Source organism: Pseudopipra pipra, chromosome 3 (genome assembly GCF_036250125.1).
Source record: "Pseudopipra pipra isolate bDixPip1 chromosome 3, bDixPip1.hap1, whole genome shotgun sequence".
NCBI classification, from domain to species: domain Eukaryota; kingdom Metazoa; phylum Chordata; class Aves; order Passeriformes; family Pipridae; genus Pseudopipra; species Pseudopipra pipra.
In genome coordinates, this window is record NC_087551.1 from 115,440,970 (window position 1) to 115,458,971 (window position 18,002).

The window sequence follows — 18,002 nt, forward strand, 5'->3', positions numbered from 1 at the left end:
AATAAAAGGAACAAGAGGGGGAAAAAGTGCCTCGAAAAACACTTTGTGGTTTTTGTCATACTTTTGAGAGTCACTACAGAGATTCTTTAGCCATTGTAGTGCACTAAAAATTGAAAAAATGATGATCATTTTAGGTCTTGTTGCCATTCAGGACAAAAATGTGTTTTGTTGGATTTTTTTTTGAAATATAAGGAGCCAAATTCGTATTTCCAGTCGGATGGGCTCTGTGTGAGTTTGAAGGTCAGTTAGGATTTGAAGGCTTGGAGCATCTGTTTCAGTGCTAAAAAGTGGCCTTTTTGGTCTTTTTCACTGCTTTAAAAAAGGAAAAAAAGTTCACAAAGTGCATCTCCTTGTGTTTTCCAGCCCACATCCATGAGGGCCATCCGGGCTCGCTACGATCCCTATCTCCAGACACGGCACAGGGTGGAACAGGTACATTTTTTTTTGGAATGGGAAGGGAAATCCCTTGTGGTTGTGATGAAAATAATGACTTTTATTTGATTGATTGCCTGGAAGAAGGGCTGTGTGTGGTCAGCAGCTCTGAGTTCTAATTCTGCCTGATCCCTGTGGAAAAATTCATTTTAGACCTTTTAATTGTCCAACTGTCGCTTCCATCAGGTAAATAATGAGTTTTGAGCCTCTTATAAGATCTTGTACAACACCTGGTTAATAGGATCCTGTTGATCCTATTCCAGCAAAATTCTGCTGAACCTCTCTGGTAGTTCCTAGTTCTTGGGAATTACCTTGGGAATTTAGTACTCAAATAGTGGCTTTCCTACCAAAATTAATTTATTGGAGTCTTCTCTGGAGAATCAGAAGATCTGAAGAGTTTCTCAGTCCTGTTCTGGTTTTCTGTTCACCTCCAAAGGATTGGAAAAATCTCCATGGATTCACTGGGCTCCTTTTCTCTCTCAACTTTATAAAGAGAGTTGGTTCTGCAGGGATTGAGGCGAATGCAAGGATTGTTTTTTTTCCTTCTGGCCGTGTCTAAACTGGTTTCAAACTGGGACCAGTTTAACTCCACCAGCTCAAATCATTCTGCTTTGCCAGGAAAATCCTGGGCTCGATATCTGTGCTGTCTTCTTGCAGCAGAAAAATGACTTTTGAGGGTTGTTTATTTTTTTAGAAGGTTTACAAGAAATCTAGACAGAAATATCAGTGGTTTGTCATCCATAAAAGACACAACAGCTCAAGAAGGAAAAACACAGCGTTAAGAAAATCGGGGCTCAATCGCTGCCTTTTATACAAACAAAAACAGCAGTTTTTCCATGATACCTTTAATTTTCCAGCTGAAGCAGTTGGGCCACAGCGTGGATAAAGTGGAGTTTATTGTGATGGGTGGAACCTTCATGGCTTTGCCTGAGGAATACAGAGATTATTTCATCAGAAACCTGCACGACGCCCTGTCGGGTCACACTTCCAACGACGTGGCGGAGGCTGTCAGGTAAGAACCTGGCTTTTCCTTCAGGGAATTGTTCCAGATTGGTGTAAGAGCAGAAAACACCGAAGAGAGTTTTGTTTTTTTTAAGGGAATGTTTATCCAAATATGATTTCAGGCCCAGAATATTTATAGCCCTGCAGAAGACAGACCCCCCCCCTCCCCGGTGTATCTACCCCCTCACGTGGGAATCACTAAACTCCTTCTAATTCCTTGGCATTCCTGGTGGGCTTTGTGCCTTTTCTGCCTCATCACCTTGCTGGGGGGTTGTGACGAATGCCATTGCCATGGGATTTATTTCCTGGAGCTGGGAAGGGGAGCTGCTCCTGCCTTTTGAGGGAGGCCAGACGTCAGCTCCCGTAAGGAATGACTCACCCCGGAGAGCGTCAGCGCTCCCAGCTCCGAGCCCCTTGCAGTCTCAAATGCAGCATTTTGGAGTGACAGGGAGATGCTCTTCCCGTTTTACAGCTGCTGAGAAACTGAAACTCAGAGGCTGCTTTGTTTGTGTGCATCCCCGTCCTGAAATACAGAACTTTTCAGTGCATTTCTGAGGAGAAAAAATAGGGATTTGGTGGTTTGGAGCTGTTAAATCTCGGGGAGAATCCCCCACTTTGCTGCCTTGTCGTTGTTCAGTGCAGTGGGTTTTCCTGGGTATATAATATCCCATTATCCACAAGAAAAAAAAGTGATTTTAGAACTGAGCAGGACCAGTCTTTCATGTCTGCCTTTGTGTTTTAAAGCTGTGACATAATTCGGTTTTCCTCTGGAGGGCAGCAAACGCTTCTGCTGGTTCTCTTTCGGTTTTTTTTCCTCTCGCTGTCGCTCAAAAGACCAAACAAAAAAGTGCTCTGTTGCTCTTCCCGAGTGGATTTTACCAAGATAAAACAACAAGTCGGGAAAAGAATTGCTTTTCCTTTGCTCTGGTGCCCTGGCTGTGAGCACTGAAGGACACACACAGGAGGAGGGATGTGGTGGCTGCAGGTCATCTGCCCGAATTAACGCTGTGATTCAGGAGCTGGTTAGTCCATACTTTATCATTTTTTTTTTCCCCTGCTGCAGGTGTCCAGCTAATTTTCTCGGGCCTAAAATAATTTTTCGAGCAGCCTGGCCTTTGCTCTGCAGATTAATAAGGGGACTGTTTACGCCACAGACCGTGTGACCGGGGAGTTTGGAGCGCTGCAAACCCAAAGTGACTCTGAAGTCAGAGCACACGGGGAGTGTGACAAAACCTGCCCTGGCAACGTGTGGGCTCTCGCAGCAGATAAATAAAGGCTTATATTTTTAACATAAACCTCAACTTTAAACGCTCAGTAAATGGAATTATGTGGGAGTTACTCAAGTTACACTTCCCAGATATTCCAGAGGCGAGAAAATGGGCTTCAAATGAATCAGCCCTTCTTGAGTTTAGCTCTTTTACTGTGTCGCTGCAGCATTGTTTTGAGATTGTCAGTGACACTTGAAATAAGCAGTCAGGGTTGGATTTATTTCTCTCTGTGTGTGAGGATTCATCTCCCTCACTCCTTCCATCAGCAGAGGCCGTGAGGGATGAGGGAGAGGGACAGGATTTTATAGGTTTTATGTCGTGCATTCTGCAGCAGTCTGGGATCTGGGCTCTCTCACCCCTTGGTTTTAATGGGATTCTGGGAGCCTGGACATTTTTCAACCTTGTGCAAATCCTCATTTAACTTTAGATGTTGTGACAGAACCCTGGAATCCCAGAATGGTTTGGGTTGGAAGGGAACTTGAAGCTCATCTTGTTCCAGGGGCAGAGATACCTCCCGCTATCCCAGGCTGCTCAGAGCCCAAATCCACCTAACTCTGATGACAGGTTTTGCCTTTTTGTCCATTATTTTTTCCCCTTTTGGCCAGTAATTTCTTTTCTTTGTCCTAAACTCGGGCTCTGCTCCGTGTCCAAGGCTGTCTTTCCGGTGACAGCGACACACTGACCTGCAGGGTCTGAACCGAGCAGCTCTGAAGGGACTCATCAATCTGACATCCTCCTCTTGACGTAATTCTCAATTTTCTTCTTATAATACTTTGTCTTGGTCAGCCCACTGTGGCTTCTGGTCCCAGTTAATCTGATAAAAAGGATGTGATTCCGTGCGGTTCCAACCAGAGCCGGTCGTGGAGGTCGATCCTGTTCCTCACCAGGAACGGGCACTGCGAGTCTGGAGAAAGAAATAAATCCTCAGACCGTGGTGGCCCTTGGACTCCAGCTGATATTCTGAGTTGTCCTCAGTCTTTCTTGCAGATAAATACATGAGTTCACCAGCAGAAAGTGGGATTTTTGAGAGGATAATCGGGGAAAATTCGAGGCTTTCGCAGAGACTGTCGTGAGTGAAGGAAGGAAATGAATTCCCTGAGAAAGTGCTGCTGGTCTTTAATATTTCTGCAGCACCTCCCTCTTGGGGTAATAAACATTTAAGAGTATTCAGACAGAAGTCTTTGCTTGGGGTGCTTTGCTTTGCCTGAGAAATAAGTTGGCCAAGGAACGAGTGAAGAATCGCGGAGCCAGAGGGGATCTTTGTTTTGGTTTGCAACATGACTGAGAAGTTTTAATTTTCCTCAGCTGAGAGCACCACTTAGGAGATTTCTGGGCCCTTCTGGATGCCTGTCAAGCCAGGTTGTGGACTTGCTGATAAGCTTCCCTTCTTCTTCAGGAGGAGCTTTGCAATTACCGCTAAAGAATCACCGTGAGACACCTTTTTTTTCCCCCTCCCTCCTGCACGCCGGAGAAATCCATCTTCCTCTGGGAGCTGCTCCCATCAGGCTTGATTGCAGCTGCCTGGGCTGGGGACAATCAGGCAGGAAGGTGTAAAAAGGCACCTGGGAAAGGGAATTTGCTGCTCCCCAGCAGTTCGCTCCTCTCACCTGACCCGTGAGTCACTGGAGGCGCCGGGCACACGGAGCTGCCGCCGTGACTCACGCTCGGCTCCCGGGGCTGAGCACCTGCCAGAGCCCAGGGCTGACTGGGAATGAGGGAACGAGCCCCAAGGAGAGCTTGGATGTGCTGGGGAAGGCGGGTGGCAGAAAGGTCCCTCCAGGACGTGTGTCCCTGCAGCTCCTCGGGCTGCGACGTCAAGCCTTTGGTGGAGATCTCTGGAGCCAGGCTGGGAGAGCTGGGGGGGTTCACCTGGAGAGGTGGAGGATCCAGGGAGACCTTGGAGCCCCTTCCGGTGCCTAAAGGGACTCCAGGAGAACTGGAGAGGGACTTGGGACAAGGGCTGGAGGGACAGGACACAGGGAATGGCTTCAAACTGAAATAAAGTAGGTTTAAATTAAAGATTAGATGGCTGGGAGAGTGGGGAGGCCCTGGCACAGCTTTCCCAGAGAAGCTGTGGCTGCCCCTGGATCCCTGGAAGTGTCCAAGGCCAGGTTGGACAGGACTTGGAGCCACCTGGGCTAGTGGAAGGTGTCCCTGCCCACGGCAGGGGGTTGGAACAGGATGAGCTTTAAGGTCCCTTCCCACTCAAACCATTCCGTGGTTTCTGTGATTTCAGTCCTTAAAAATGCATCTAAATTATTTTTGATTTTTTACCAGTCTGATGAGTTGTCTGATGTTTGATTAAGTTGGATGTGGCAAAGTAAGAAGGAGATAACGTTGTTGGAACCTCCCGTTGTGCAATTCCAGTCTCTTCCGTGCCTGATATTCCCGTGCCCAATATTCAGTGCACAGCAGATTGTTTCCCTAAAAATTCCCTAATCCAAAGCTGGGTGGCCTTTCCATCCACCCAAATCTTTCCTGATGGGGAGGGAAGTTTCCTTTAGATCCCCCGAAAGCCATCTTGATTTTTTTGGGAAGCGGGGAGATCCAGCTACTTCAGAGCTCTGCTGGAAGAGAAGACACAGCCTTTATAAATCCTGGGTTATTGTGTGCCCAGTTTAGGACCTCTTGGCCCCTGGAGGAACAAAACCAAACCCCGAGCACTGGCAGTTCCAGCAGGGGTTGGTTTGGGATGTGGAGCTCCTGAGGCCTTTTGAAACCCAGCTGGGAATCACTTTTTCTTCAACTGTTGGAATTTGCCCAAATAAGGTTTGAGGCAAAACCTTTTATGGAGGTTTCTGCAGGGAAAAATTACGTTTTATTTTACAGCTGGTGCTGTAATTTAACCAAGATTTAGCCTGTTGGCTGGACTTTTGGGACACAAACCCTCAGTGAAGTTATGTGGGGTCACAAGTGAGCATCTTGTGCCTTTCCCTGGCTCCCTGCCTGCATTTCAGACACGTGTGACAAGGAAATCTCCAGGAAAGGGGTCACGGCGAACCTGTTTTACCTCACGGTTAGTCCAGGCAAGGAAGATGCTGTGCCCTGAATCCAGGGGCTCCGTTGACACGTGGCTGCTCGTTCCACTGATGTCCCTTAATTGTGTTTTCTGAGGACTGGTTGTGACTCCAGCAAAAATAACCCAGGTTTGACTCAGCCTCTGCAGTGAGTCACTGCTGGGGACACCGGAGAGGGCACTGCTCTCCTCCCATCTGTGCCCAGCTCTGGGCCCTCAGCTCAGGAAGGACATGGAGGGGCTGGAGCAGGGGCAGAGAAGAGCAGCAAGGCTGGGGAAGGGTCTGGAGCACAATTCCCATGAGGAGAGGCTGAGGGGGCTGGGGGGGGCTCAGCCTGGAGAGGAGGAGGCTCAGGGGAGACCTCATCCCTCTGCACAACTCCCTGCCAGGAGGGGGGAGCCGGGTGGGATCGGGCTCTGCTCCCAGGAACCAGCAGCAGGACAAGAGGGCTCGGCCTCCAGCTGTGCCAGGAGAGGGTCAGGTTGGATATTAGGAAAGAATTTTTTCCACAGAGAGTGATCAGCCCTTGGAATGGGCTGCCCAGGGTAGGGGGTGGAGTCACTTCCCTGGAGGTGTTTAAGGACAGACTGGATGTGGCATCAGTGCCATGGGCTGGGAGCCATGGCAGGGTTGGATCCAGGGTTGGGCTCCATGATCTCGGAGCTCTTTTCCAACCCCACTGATTCTGGGATTCTGTGACTCTATGATCTCATGATTCTATGATCTACCTGGACCCTCTGCTTGGGGCCACCCCTTCCAGAGCAGGCAGCCGAACATCCCCGTCCGCCCTTCGGCTGCCGGAGCTCCCCCTGTGCCAGATTAACGGAGTCTGGGCGGGAGAGCGATTTTTGGGAAAGCAAATTCCTTCCCTGCCCGTGGGAAGTTGCCCTGCTGCACGTTGCCAGGGTGTGATGGTCACATCTCACCTCCCTAATGAGGAGATGCAGTGACAGGGAGGCTCTTGAAGCCCTTCCAGCTCCAGCTTTAATTGGCGGCCTACGCTCCGATTCCAGCGGGAATTTGGGCGGCGCAGGGATGTGGGAGCTCTCTGGTTCCACATCCCCCTCCTGTGTCCACAGCAGGTCCTGGCAAGGAAGGGAGGGAATAGCAGGAGGCAGCAACATTGCAAATTGCTGTGGCTGAATCCATGAGAGCTCGTCTGTCAAATCCCTCCGGACATCTGGCTGGGATGAGATTCCTCCGTGCCAGGCAGGAGATAACTGGCTCTTGTTTTAGTGCCAGATCTTTTACAGCAGAGATTCTGCCTCAAATTCCCTTTTGTTCCCAGAAATTTGGAGCCCAGCTTCTGATGGGCTGGAAAAGCAGGTTTTTCTTTGTTTCTGGCTTTGGATGGGACTCGTCGGCGGTGCAGGAGCCACATGGGGAGGGCCTGGCACAGGTTGTGGATCCTCATCCCTGGAACTGTCCAAAGCCAGGTTGGACGGGACTTGGAGCAACCTGGGATAGTGGGAGGTGTCCCTGCCCATGGCAGGGGTGGAAGGGGATGAGCTTTAGGGTCCTTTACCACCCAAACTATTCCGTGATTCCATGATAAAGGACAGTCAGGTTAGAATCCATTTAGAGGGATTTTTGTGGAAGTCAGGGATGGAAAAGGCAGGAAAGGGGAAGGGAGACCCTTCCCTGAGTCCCAAGATTCCCAGGGAACTCCCTTGTTCCCTAAACTCCTTCTTCAAGAGGAGTTGGGCTGTGGATGGATCCAATGTCAGGCTCTGGATCCAGGCTGGGAGAGCTGGAGGTGTCCAGGCTGGAGAAGGGAAGGATCCAAGGAGCCCTTGGAGCCCCTTCCAGAGCCTAAAGGGGCTCCAGGAGAGTTGGAGAGGGACTGGGGACAAGGGCTGGAGGGACAGGACACAGGGAATGGCTTCCCACTACCAGAGGGCAGGGAAAGATGGGATATTGGGAAGAGATTCCTGGCTGGGAGGGTGGGGAGGGTCTGGTCTGGAATTCTCAGAGAAGCTGTGGCTGCCCCTGGATCCCTGGGAGTGTCCAAGGCCAGGTTGGATTCCCTTGGAGCAACCTGGGCTAGTGGGAGATGTCCCTGCCCATGACAGGGGTTGGAACTGGCTGATCTTTAAGGTCCCTTCCCACCCAAACCATCCCATGTTTACCATTAAAACCTGTTTGTTGCCGAGTGTTTATCCCTAAATGCCTCCAGTACAGATAAGCCTTGGCAGAATTTGAGGAATTTTAGCCCTTTGCTGCCATCCCATTACTTCTGCTTTGCTGCTTTTCTGCAGAAACCCAACTTTGAACTGCTGTGACTTCTGTTATTTGGGGAGATATCTCAGTGAAAACTCATTTCAGCAGATCCTAATCTCCTCGTGGTTCATCCTTTTTTCCTCCTGCAGCTCCGGAATGGGATTTTTTTTTCCCTCCAGTTATCTGTCCTGTTACTCTTTCCTCCTGCACGTGAAATAATTGAGGTTAACCACAAGCTGGGGAAGGTGGGGACGAGGAAACCATTCCCACACATTTCTGGGCGTTTGATCACAGTGACTTCAGGTTTCCTAGGGCAGAGCTGGAACCAAATGTCTTTTCCCCCCCCCCAGGGATTACAAGGTGTCAGTGTTTATTCCCAGCAGGAGCTGGAGCTCCACTGAATTGAGCAGTATTTATAAATGATCCCGATATCCGTGTTTTCTGGCGAGCTGGGGGAAAGGCCGATGGTCTTGGCGGTCGTGACATTGTCAAAGCTAAACAAATGAATTTCGCCGCCTCTTTTCCTCCCTGCACATTTTGCAGCAAATTGCTTGCTGACCACCTGCCAAGGGGAATTCTGCTCTCCCCATTCCGGGGTAATTTGGCAGGAATAACAAGCTCTCCGGTGACCTGGGCGGGATCTGAGCCGTCAGCCGGGATTGGGAAGCGGACGCGGAGCTTTGCTCGTCCTCGCTCGCCTGTTCGTACGAACACGCCACGGTTCCAGCATTCCAAAAGGAACATCCCAAATTAGGTGTGCTGTGCATAAAGAAGCTTTCTGGGTTCATTTCCCTGCCATTTATACCGTCCTGTGCATCCCAGGAGCGGTTGCTGGTGAATCCTGATTTTCCAAGCTCAACCCTCAGCGATTTCCTTGAGCTCCGTGAGGACGCGGCCGATCCTAGACCGACATTCCCATATCCCGGAGAGCCAGCGAGGGACCCGCGCTCCCCCTTTTGTTTTTTTTCCTTCAGCAGAGATTGCTCTGCAGCCCAAATTGAAATGAGCCTGGTGAGAGAGGGAGCTGTGCTTTATGGTTCCCTCAGCTGTGCTGTGCTTGGCTCATTGCTGGTGTAAAGCTCAGCTCCTCTGCCTTTCAGCAGCGCTAAATTAATTCGAAAGAAAACTCATTTTCTGGCGGCGTGGTGGGCGCAACAGGCATGGAAAAGGAGAAAAAAACCCCAAAAAGGCAGGTTTAATTTTCGTTCTTTTGTCGGGGAGTGGTTTTCCTGGCGCTTTTGGGAGCGCTGTGCCAGGCAGAGCAGGGGCTGTTTGCCCGTGAAATCCATCTCTGTGGCAGCAGATGTGCTCTGGGAGTCGGTGCCTCCTCGTGGCCCAGCGCTTTGGGAAGCTGGATCCTCAAAAAACTGGCAGAGCTGGGGAGGTGGGGGGTGTTTGTGCAGCCTTGATTTGCCCACCCTCTGTCTGGGCCTTGGGTTGTACAATTACCTCCTTTTTTCCCCCCTTTTTCTCCAAGACCTTTGCCCGGTTCAGCTCCTGAGGTAGTTTCTGTGCTGCTCTAAGAATTCTAATTTTAGTGGGAAGGACCTTTGTTCCTTGGATATAAATAACATTCCCCTTTCCTCTGGCACATCTGAGGTGAGGTGTGGGTTCAGCTTGTGGGTTAAGAGGGCTCAGCTCTGATGTGTCGGTGTGAGCCGAGTGCCTGATGGGATGAAATCCATGGAGAGGGATCCAGCTCATGCTGGGTCTGTGTCTCTCTGACTAAGCCCAGCTCAGTGTGGGTCTTTGCATCCATGATCTGATCCCACACCAAGAGTCCTGGCTCCATTGTGGGCTGGGACAGGAGGTGTTTCCTTCTTCATCCCTGACTCCTTGAGCCCCCATGCCGGTTCTTGTTGCAGCAAAGCTTTGTGCAAGATGCTCCTGTTTCTCCCAGTGTTGGGTTTTGGTCCCATTCTCCTTTCCAGATCACAGAATCGTGGAATAATTAGGTTTGGAAAAGACCTTTAAGATCATCCAGTCCAACCATCAACCAGCACCACCACCGTGTTCACCACTGACCCATGTCCCTGAGTGCCACATCCACACCTTTTTTGAACACTTCCAAGGATTCCAACTCCACCCCTGCCCTGGGAAGTTCATTCCAATGCCTGACCACCCTTTCCATGAAGGAATTGTTCCCAATATCCAACCTTACCCTCCCCTGGCACAGCTTGAGGCCGTCTCCCCTTGTCCTGTCCCTTGTTCCCTGGGAGCAGAACCTGACCACCCTTGGCTCCCCCATCCTGTCAGGGATTTGTGGGGCAGGAAAAGGTCCCTCCTGATCCCTCTTTTCTCCAGGCTGAGCCCCCCCAGCTCCCTCAGCTGCTCCTACTGCTCCAGCCCCTTCCCCAGCTCCGTTCCCTTCCCTGGACACGCTCCAGCCCCTCAGTGTCTCTTGTCTGAGTGTCCCAGAGCTGCCCCCAGGGTTCAGGTTGTGCCATTCACAGGAGGTTGTAGCTGTGACAAAGAACATTTGACTTCAGCCCATTCCAGGAACCTTCTCCTTGGATGTAGCCCATCCTCCCTGGAACAGCCAGGGATGTCTGTGCGTAGGGAGGATCCCATTTTAAGCTACTAAAATCTGAAATAATTTTCCAAACAGTGAATCAACCACCACTACAAGTTGAGTGGGATCCCGGAATCCCAGCATGGTTTGGGTTGGAAGGGACCTTAAAGCTCATCCCGTTCCATGGGCAGGGACACCTTCCCCTATCCCAGGTTGCTCTGAGGCCTGGGCAGAGATGAGCAACTGTTGGCACCTTGGAGCTCTGACAGGCAGCAAAGGGAGCTGGGGAACCATCAGTTCCTGGAGCTCCTGCAGGAAACCTGAACGTGTGTTTTTCCGGCTGTGGAGAAAACAAACCCCTGTGATTTTGAGCCCCTTTTTCGGGAGCGACGGTGTCGCAGCTCGAGGGGGAGTGTGGATCTGCTGGAAGGCAGGAGGGCTCTGCAGAGGGACCTGCACAGGCTGGATCCATGGGCTGATTCCAACGGGATGAGGTTCCACAAGGCCAAGGGCCGGGTCCTGCCCTTTGGCCACAAGAAGCCCCTGCAGCTCCAGGCTGGGCCAGAGGGGCTGGAGAGCAGCCAGGCAGGAAGGGAGCTGGGAGTTGGGATGGCCAGGAAGCTGAACAGGAGCCAGAGTGTGCCCAGGGGGCCAAGAGGGCCGATGAATCCTGGCCTGGATCGGGATCAGGGTGGCAGCAGGAGCAGGGAAGGGATTGTGCCCCTGTGAGGCCACCCCTGGAGTGCTGTGTCCAGCTCTGGGCCCTCAGCTCAGGAAGGACATGGAGGGGCTGGAGCAGGTGCAGGGAAGGGCAGCGAGGCTGGGAAGGGACAATTCCCATGAGGAGAGGCTGAGGGAGCTGGGGGGGCTCAGCCTGGAGAGGAGGAGGCTCAGAGGAGACCTCATCCCTCTGCACAACTCCCTGCCAGGAGGGGGGAGCCAGGTGGGATCGGGCTCTGCTCCCAGGAACCAGCAGTAGGACAAGAGGGCTCGGCCTCCAGCTGTGCCAGGGGAGGGTTAGGTTGGATATCAGGAAGGAATTCTTTCCACGGAGAGTGATCAGCCCTTGGAATGGGCTGCCCAGGGAGGGGGTGGAGTCACTTCCCTGGAGGTGTTTAAGGACAGACTGGATGTGGCATCAGTGCCATGGGCTGGGAACCGTGGCAGGGTTGGATCCAGGATTGGACTTGCTGATCTCAGAGGTCCTTTCCAACCTGGCTGATTCCATGATGAGACCTGAATGCCATGAGCTTCACCGGTGAGGGAGTCGCTTTGGCAGGAGAACCAGCTCAGCCAAACCACAGCTTTGCCCCGGCACTTTGGGCTGATGGCTGCTCTTTATTAGCTCTCCTGATAATTTTATTGCTGCAATTCCCTTGTTTCCTCCAAGCAGCAAGTCGGGCTGTTTTCCTTTCCTCGAGTTAAATGGTTTTATCTGCGAGTCGGACGGGGACGAGCCGGATCCTGTTTAATAAGTGCATGAAGGAACTGCAAAGCTGGACACTGTGCAGCAAGAGTTTTGAGTTTTCAGAGCTGTTTCCCTCAATATCAGCTAAGGAGTGGTTGTTACTGAGAATATGTGACTTTCCTTAGGCCACAGTGAGCCAATATCGGGCCTGGAACTGTGAAATTAGAGCTCTGTTTTTTCCAAGTCCGTGTCAGTCTCCCCTGGTTTTGTCTCTCTCATCAAGTGGAGCCGGAAAAACTCGAGTTTCAGTTTAGATTTAATAAAAGAGAGGCCGTTGTGCCTTTTCTCTCCCGGTTTTGGGCATAAGGATTTTTTTTCCCCTCCGCGTCTTCAGCTCCATATCGACAATTCCCCGGTAAACTGCCTCTACAATTATGACCTAATGGTTGATCATATTGATTTGGCAGCAGACAGAGGGAAATTGTTGTTCTTTTCGAGTTTTCCTGAAGTAATTGCACGGCGAAGCCGTGAGGAAATCGAGGGCAGACCTTGGGCATCTCCTCCTGGAAGTTTTATTCCGGTCTTTGTTCCGCTGGGTGATGAGCTGATGCTCTGGGGTGACACGGTTTGTTGCCCCTGGGATGTATTATCTGCTTCCTTACACTTGGATAAAGAGAGAAGGGGATGGGGAGTAAAACCTTCCCTCTGGGAAGAGCTGAGATCGATTTCCTGGCGGAGGTGGAATTTAACTAAAGGTCAGATGAAATTGTGCTGGAATCCACAGAAGGAGCAGCTGAAAATGGGGCTAAAAGCTGCTTTTTCTTTTTTTAGGTTTTGTGTTGCTTGGTGAAGCAAAGAGACTCTGTTCAGTGTTAGTCCTGGATTACTGGACAGAAATTCCTCCTTGGATTGCTCTTCTCTGAGGGTGGGGAGGCCCTGGCACTGATTGCCCAGAGAGTTTGTGGCTGCCCCTGGATCCCTGCAAGTGTCCAAGGCCAGGTTGGAGCAACTTGGGATAGTGAGATGTGTTGAGGTTGGAACAGGATGAGCTTTAAGGTCCCTTCCCACCCAAACCAGTCTGGGATTCTGTCATTCCACAGAGCTGGATGGTGCTGCTGGCTGGGATGGCTCCAGGCTGGGGTTCTCAGCAGACTGTCCCTGTGGGATGTGGCTCCAAGGGGTCAAAGGAAAATACTGAGCTCCAGGGAGAGCTTGGAGCCCCTTCCAGAGCCTAAAGGGGCTCCAGGAGAGCTGGAGAGGGACTTGGGACAAGGGCCTGGAGGGACAGGACACAGGGAATGGCTTCCCACTGGCAGAGGGCAGGGAGAGATGGGAGATTGGGAAGGAATTCTTGGCTGTGAGAGTGGGGAGGGGCTGGTCTGGAATTCCCAGAGCAGCTGTGGCTGCCCCTGGATCCCTGGGAGTGTCCAAGGCCAGATTGGATTCCCTTGGAGCAACCTGGGATCGTGGGAGGTGTCGGGGTTAGAACTGGATGATGTTCAAGGTCCCTTCCAACCCAAACCATCCTGGGATTCCATGGTTCTCTGAAATTCCCAAATTGTTACTGGGAAATGCATTTGATTCTTTCTGGAACGTCAGAGCTTCAGGTGTCTCCAATTTTCTTTCCTTGTGCTGAGCATCCTCTTTTTTTTTTCCCAGGCTTTTCCTCTGCACCACAAACTGACAGATGGTTTTGAAAACAATTCTCCTTGGGGCTGATAACCCTCTCCCATGGGATTTTTCCCTACTTCAGTGTGGGTTTGGGAGGGCTGAAGTAGGGAAAAATCCCATGGGAGAGGGTTTAGGGGTGGACTTGGCAGTGCTGGGGGAATGGTTGGACTTGATGACCTGAGAGGGCTTTTCCCACCCAAGCAAGGTCACAATTCCATGATTTTAAGGAGGAGAGGAGCTGTAGTTTGGCCAGAGCTTCACAGCACCTTCAAACTTCCCTCGTCTGAACCTCTTCTTCCTTCTTTGTCCCTTCATTGCGTCCTTCGGGACGACATTCCCAGCTCCTCTCCTTTGGTTGCCATTATCAAATGCAATTAGTGATAATTAGAGGAGACAGAAAGTCCATAGGAGTGTCCTGGGAGCAAGGGCAGGAGTTTGGGAATGGTTGGTTGAGCATGTGGGGCGACCATCCTGTCCTTCCATCCTCCATCCCCTTGTCTTTGGCTGCACAAAACCCCGAGCTGGAATGACCAGGAAGGTGTGGAATGACCAGGATGGTGTGGAATGATCAGGATGGTGTGGAATGACCAGGGAGGTTGGAATGACCAGGGAGGTGTGGAATGACCAGGATGGTGTGGAATGACCAAGAAGGTGTGGAATGACCAGGGAGGTGTGGAATGACCAGGAAGGTGTGGAATGACCAGGGAGGTGTGGAATGACCAGGATGGTGTGGAATGACCAGGAAGGTGTGGAATGACCAGGAAGGTGTGGAATGACCAAGAAGGTGTGGAATGACCAGGAAAGTGTGGAATGACCAGGAAGGTGTGGAATGACCAGGATGGTGTGGAATGACCAGGAAGGTGTGGAATGACCAGGAAGGTGTGGAATGACCAGGAAGGTGTGGAATGACCAGGAAAGTGTGGAATGACCAGGATGGTGTGGAATGACCAGGAAGGTGTGGAGTGACCAGGGAGGTGTGGAATGACCAGGAAGGTGTGGAATGGCCAGGAGGGTGTAGAATGATCAGGATGGTGTGGAATGACCAGGATGGTGTTGAATGATCAGGATGGTGTGGAATGACCAGGATGGTGTGGAATGACCAGGAAGGTTGGAATGACCAGGGAGGTTGGAATGACCAGGAAGGTGTGGAATGACCAGGGAGGTGTGGAATGACCAGGAAGGTGTGGAATGACCAGGAAAGTGTGGAATGACCAGGATGGTGTGGAATGACCAAGAAGGTGTGGAATGACCAGGAAGGTGTGGAATGACCAGGGAGGTTGGAATGACCAGGGAGGTGTGGAATGACCAGGGAGATGTGGAATGACCAGGGAGGTGTGGAATGACCAGGAAGGTGTGGAATGACCAGGGAGGTGTGGAATGACCAGGAAGGTGTGTTTGACCACCTGTATCTTCCACAGAAGCTGAATAATTGTTGGTTTTTTTTACTGCCATTCATTTATTAATCCAAAATTTAAAGTGTCTGGCTCGTGGAGAAGGGAATTGTGTGCCCTCCTCATTGACAGGCTGAGCCTGGGACATTTTCCAGCCACTTCATGCCCTTTTTTCCTTTGGAAATCTTGACAAAGCCTGTGTTTTTCTGGCGTGTTGTATTTACTAGGATAAGTTTTTTTGCTTTCTTTAGCTGCCAAAAACCCCAAAGCACCTCCCTCTTCATGCAGATCGAGGTTCTTGTTCCCATCAAGCTCGTTTCCATCGGATGGAAGATGGATTCCTGTCCTCTGGCTGCCTGGAATGGGCTGCTCCCAACGACACATCGTGGTTTTCCCTCCGAAGCAAAGTTTGACAAACACGTGGAGCTTTGCCTGGATTTCTGAAAACCACCTTGGCCACGGTGTGGGAATAATTGCATTCAGAAATAATGGAAAGATATTAGGAAAAGGAATTAATGATCAATTAACGCGGCGGAGGGAAGTCGTTGGAGGTGTCCCAGAGGAACCTGTGCTGGAACAGGTTGTTTAGACCCACAGCCAAGGGGCGGGAGGAAATCAGTGTACTTAGAAAGCCATACACATAAGATTTTTCCTTGTTTTCCTGCGGAACAACGGGCTCCAGGCTGGCTGATGCCACTCAGGCATCGGATTTTTAAAGTTCCAGTTGATAACTGTGAGAAAAACACAGGCTGGATGCTCGATATTAGTTAAAAAAACCAGCTCAGGGTGAGGAATTCTAATGAAGGGAATGGGGAGCAAAGTGGGAAATGGTGTTGTGCTGCTGCATCCTCTGGCAGTGCCTCCACAGCTGGAATCTGTGCTCGGCTCATCCTTTAAAAATAAAAGGGGAAGGGAGGAGGAAAATGATGCTGGGGATCCAGGGAGAAGATGTTTGAGACATTTATGGATAGAGAGATATACAATAATAGGGATTTATGGAGTCCTGGGCAGATTAAAAAGAAAAAAAAGGATAAATGTTGATTTGTGCCACGGGAAGGAGGGGTTAGCAGGTGAAGTGGGAATTAAAAACAAAGGAATCGCTTTTGTGCAGTTCCTTGTTGGGTGAGCAAACTCATCCGTAGGAAAAATATTCGGTGAGAGCTGCCAAGACACCTCCCAGGGAGTCCCTGGAGAGGAAAATCCCACTGCTGTGGTCCAAAGCATCAGCACCAGCCCACGGGGGGGGTGGAATATTGGTATAAACAAGACCTTTGGACTTGCCCAGGGCAACGTTCGTGATCCTGGAGCTTTCGGATCCCTTGTTGCACCTCCAGCTCAGTTTTTATGGGCACTCCAGTGCCAGTCTGAAGGTGATGAACCATGAAATCATGGAATATCCTGAGCTGGAAGGGACCCACGGATCCAGTTCCACGCTTGGGTCTCCCTGAGCTTCTGTGTGAGGACGTTGGGACCTCGTGTTGCTGCTTCTGTGGTGGGAAAAATGCAAATCCTTTGGTGTCCAAGACTAGAATTAGGCTCTGCTCCCTGGTTTAAGGAGGGCAGAGGGAGGAAGAGACAAGCCCTGTTTTGCCCAAATTACCCTTGTTTTAGCTTTTTTTTTTCCCCCCTGTAAACCTTCCATTTTTACGGAGGCAGGTTAAAAAAAGAAGGTTGCAACTCGTTTTTCTTGTTTGAAATATTTCACTCCAGCACATTTTTGCTCGTGCTGGTGTTTCCACTTACATCTTGCTGATAATTTGTAGCTGGGGGACAAAAAAAAAATAATTCCCTGTGTTGCCTTTGCCTTGAACTTGATGGATGGGAGCTCGGAAAAACGAGCTGGAGCTGTTAGAAGGCCTTGTCAGGGCTTTCTGTTCGGTGATCCTGGGTTGGTTTGGGGTTTTTTTAGCCTCCTGAGCTAAGACAGACTTTTGAGGACCTGCCTGGATGTGCTCTGGGAGCAGGCAGTGATTGTGGCTTTTGGGGATAATTGTGGATCTCAGGCTGGCAGGAATGGCAGGATCCCTCCGGCAACGCTCCGGCCTCCTTGCCCAGAGGTCCTCTGTCAGCGCTGGGAGTGATATCAAAATGATTTAAAATGAGATAAAATGAGGTAAAATGAGATAAAAATAAACCCAACCAGCCCTCCCACCCCGACCAACGTCACTGCCTCCTTGTCATTTGTAGTGGGTTGACCCCAGCTGGGTGGCAGGTCCCCACTGAAGCCACTCTCTCACTCCCCTCTGCAACTGGACAGAGGAGAGGAAAAAAAAGCCAGCACAGGATTCCTGAGTCGGGATAAGAGCTGGGAGAGGTCACTGACTGATCACCTTCACGGGCAAAACTCACTCAGAGTGGGGATAGCACTTAAATTTATCACTGACAGGATCAGAGACAAAGAGTGAGAAGTAAAATAATCTTAAAAACACCTTCTCCCCATCCCTCCTTCCTTCCATGTTCTCCCTCCTCCCCCCCAACGGTGCAAGGGGACGGGAATGGGGGTCACAGGCAGTTGTTGTTTCTGTCACTGCTCAGGGAGAGGAGTTGGAGTCCTTCCCCTTCTCTCATGGGGTCCCTCCCACGGGAGACAATCCTGGATGGAGCTCTCCAGTGTGAGCCCATCCCACAGGAGACAGTCCTGGATGGAGCTCTCTGGTGTGAGTCCATCCCACAGGAGACAGTCCTGGATGGAGCTCTCCAGTGTGAGCCCATCCCATGGGAGACAGTCCTGGATGGAGCTCTCCGGTGTGAACCCATCCCACGGGAGACAGTCATGGATGGACCTTTCCGGTGTGAGCCCATCCCATGGGAGACAGTTGTGGATGGACCTCTCTGGTGTGAGTCCATCCCATGGGAGACAGTCGTGGATGGAGCTCTCCGGTGTGAGCCCATCCCACGGGAGACAATCCTGGATGGAGCTCTCCAGTGTGAGCCCATCCCACGGGAGACAGTCCTGGATGGATCTCTCCGGTGTGAGCCCATCCCACAGGCAGCAGCTCTTCCCAAACTGCTCTCCCATGGGTCACTCCATGGGGTCAGTCCTTCAGGAATGAGCTGTACCAGTGTGGGTCCCCCACAGGG

General features: G+C 51.1%; 1 protein-coding gene across 1 annotated transcript in view; it reads left to right on the forward strand.

Moving 5' to 3' along the window:
• The window catches only part of ELP3 (elongator acetyltransferase complex subunit 3), an 89,776-nt gene that overhangs the window by 7,688 nt on the left and 64,086 nt on the right, over positions 1–18,002 (forward strand). Inside the window, exons 6-7 of the mRNA XM_064651169.1 lie at positions 364–432; positions 1,290–1,444. Coding sequence (XP_064507239.1) covers positions 364–432; positions 1,290–1,444 — 224 coding nt within the window. The remainder of the gene's footprint in view (positions 1–363; positions 433–1,289; positions 1,445–18,002) is intronic.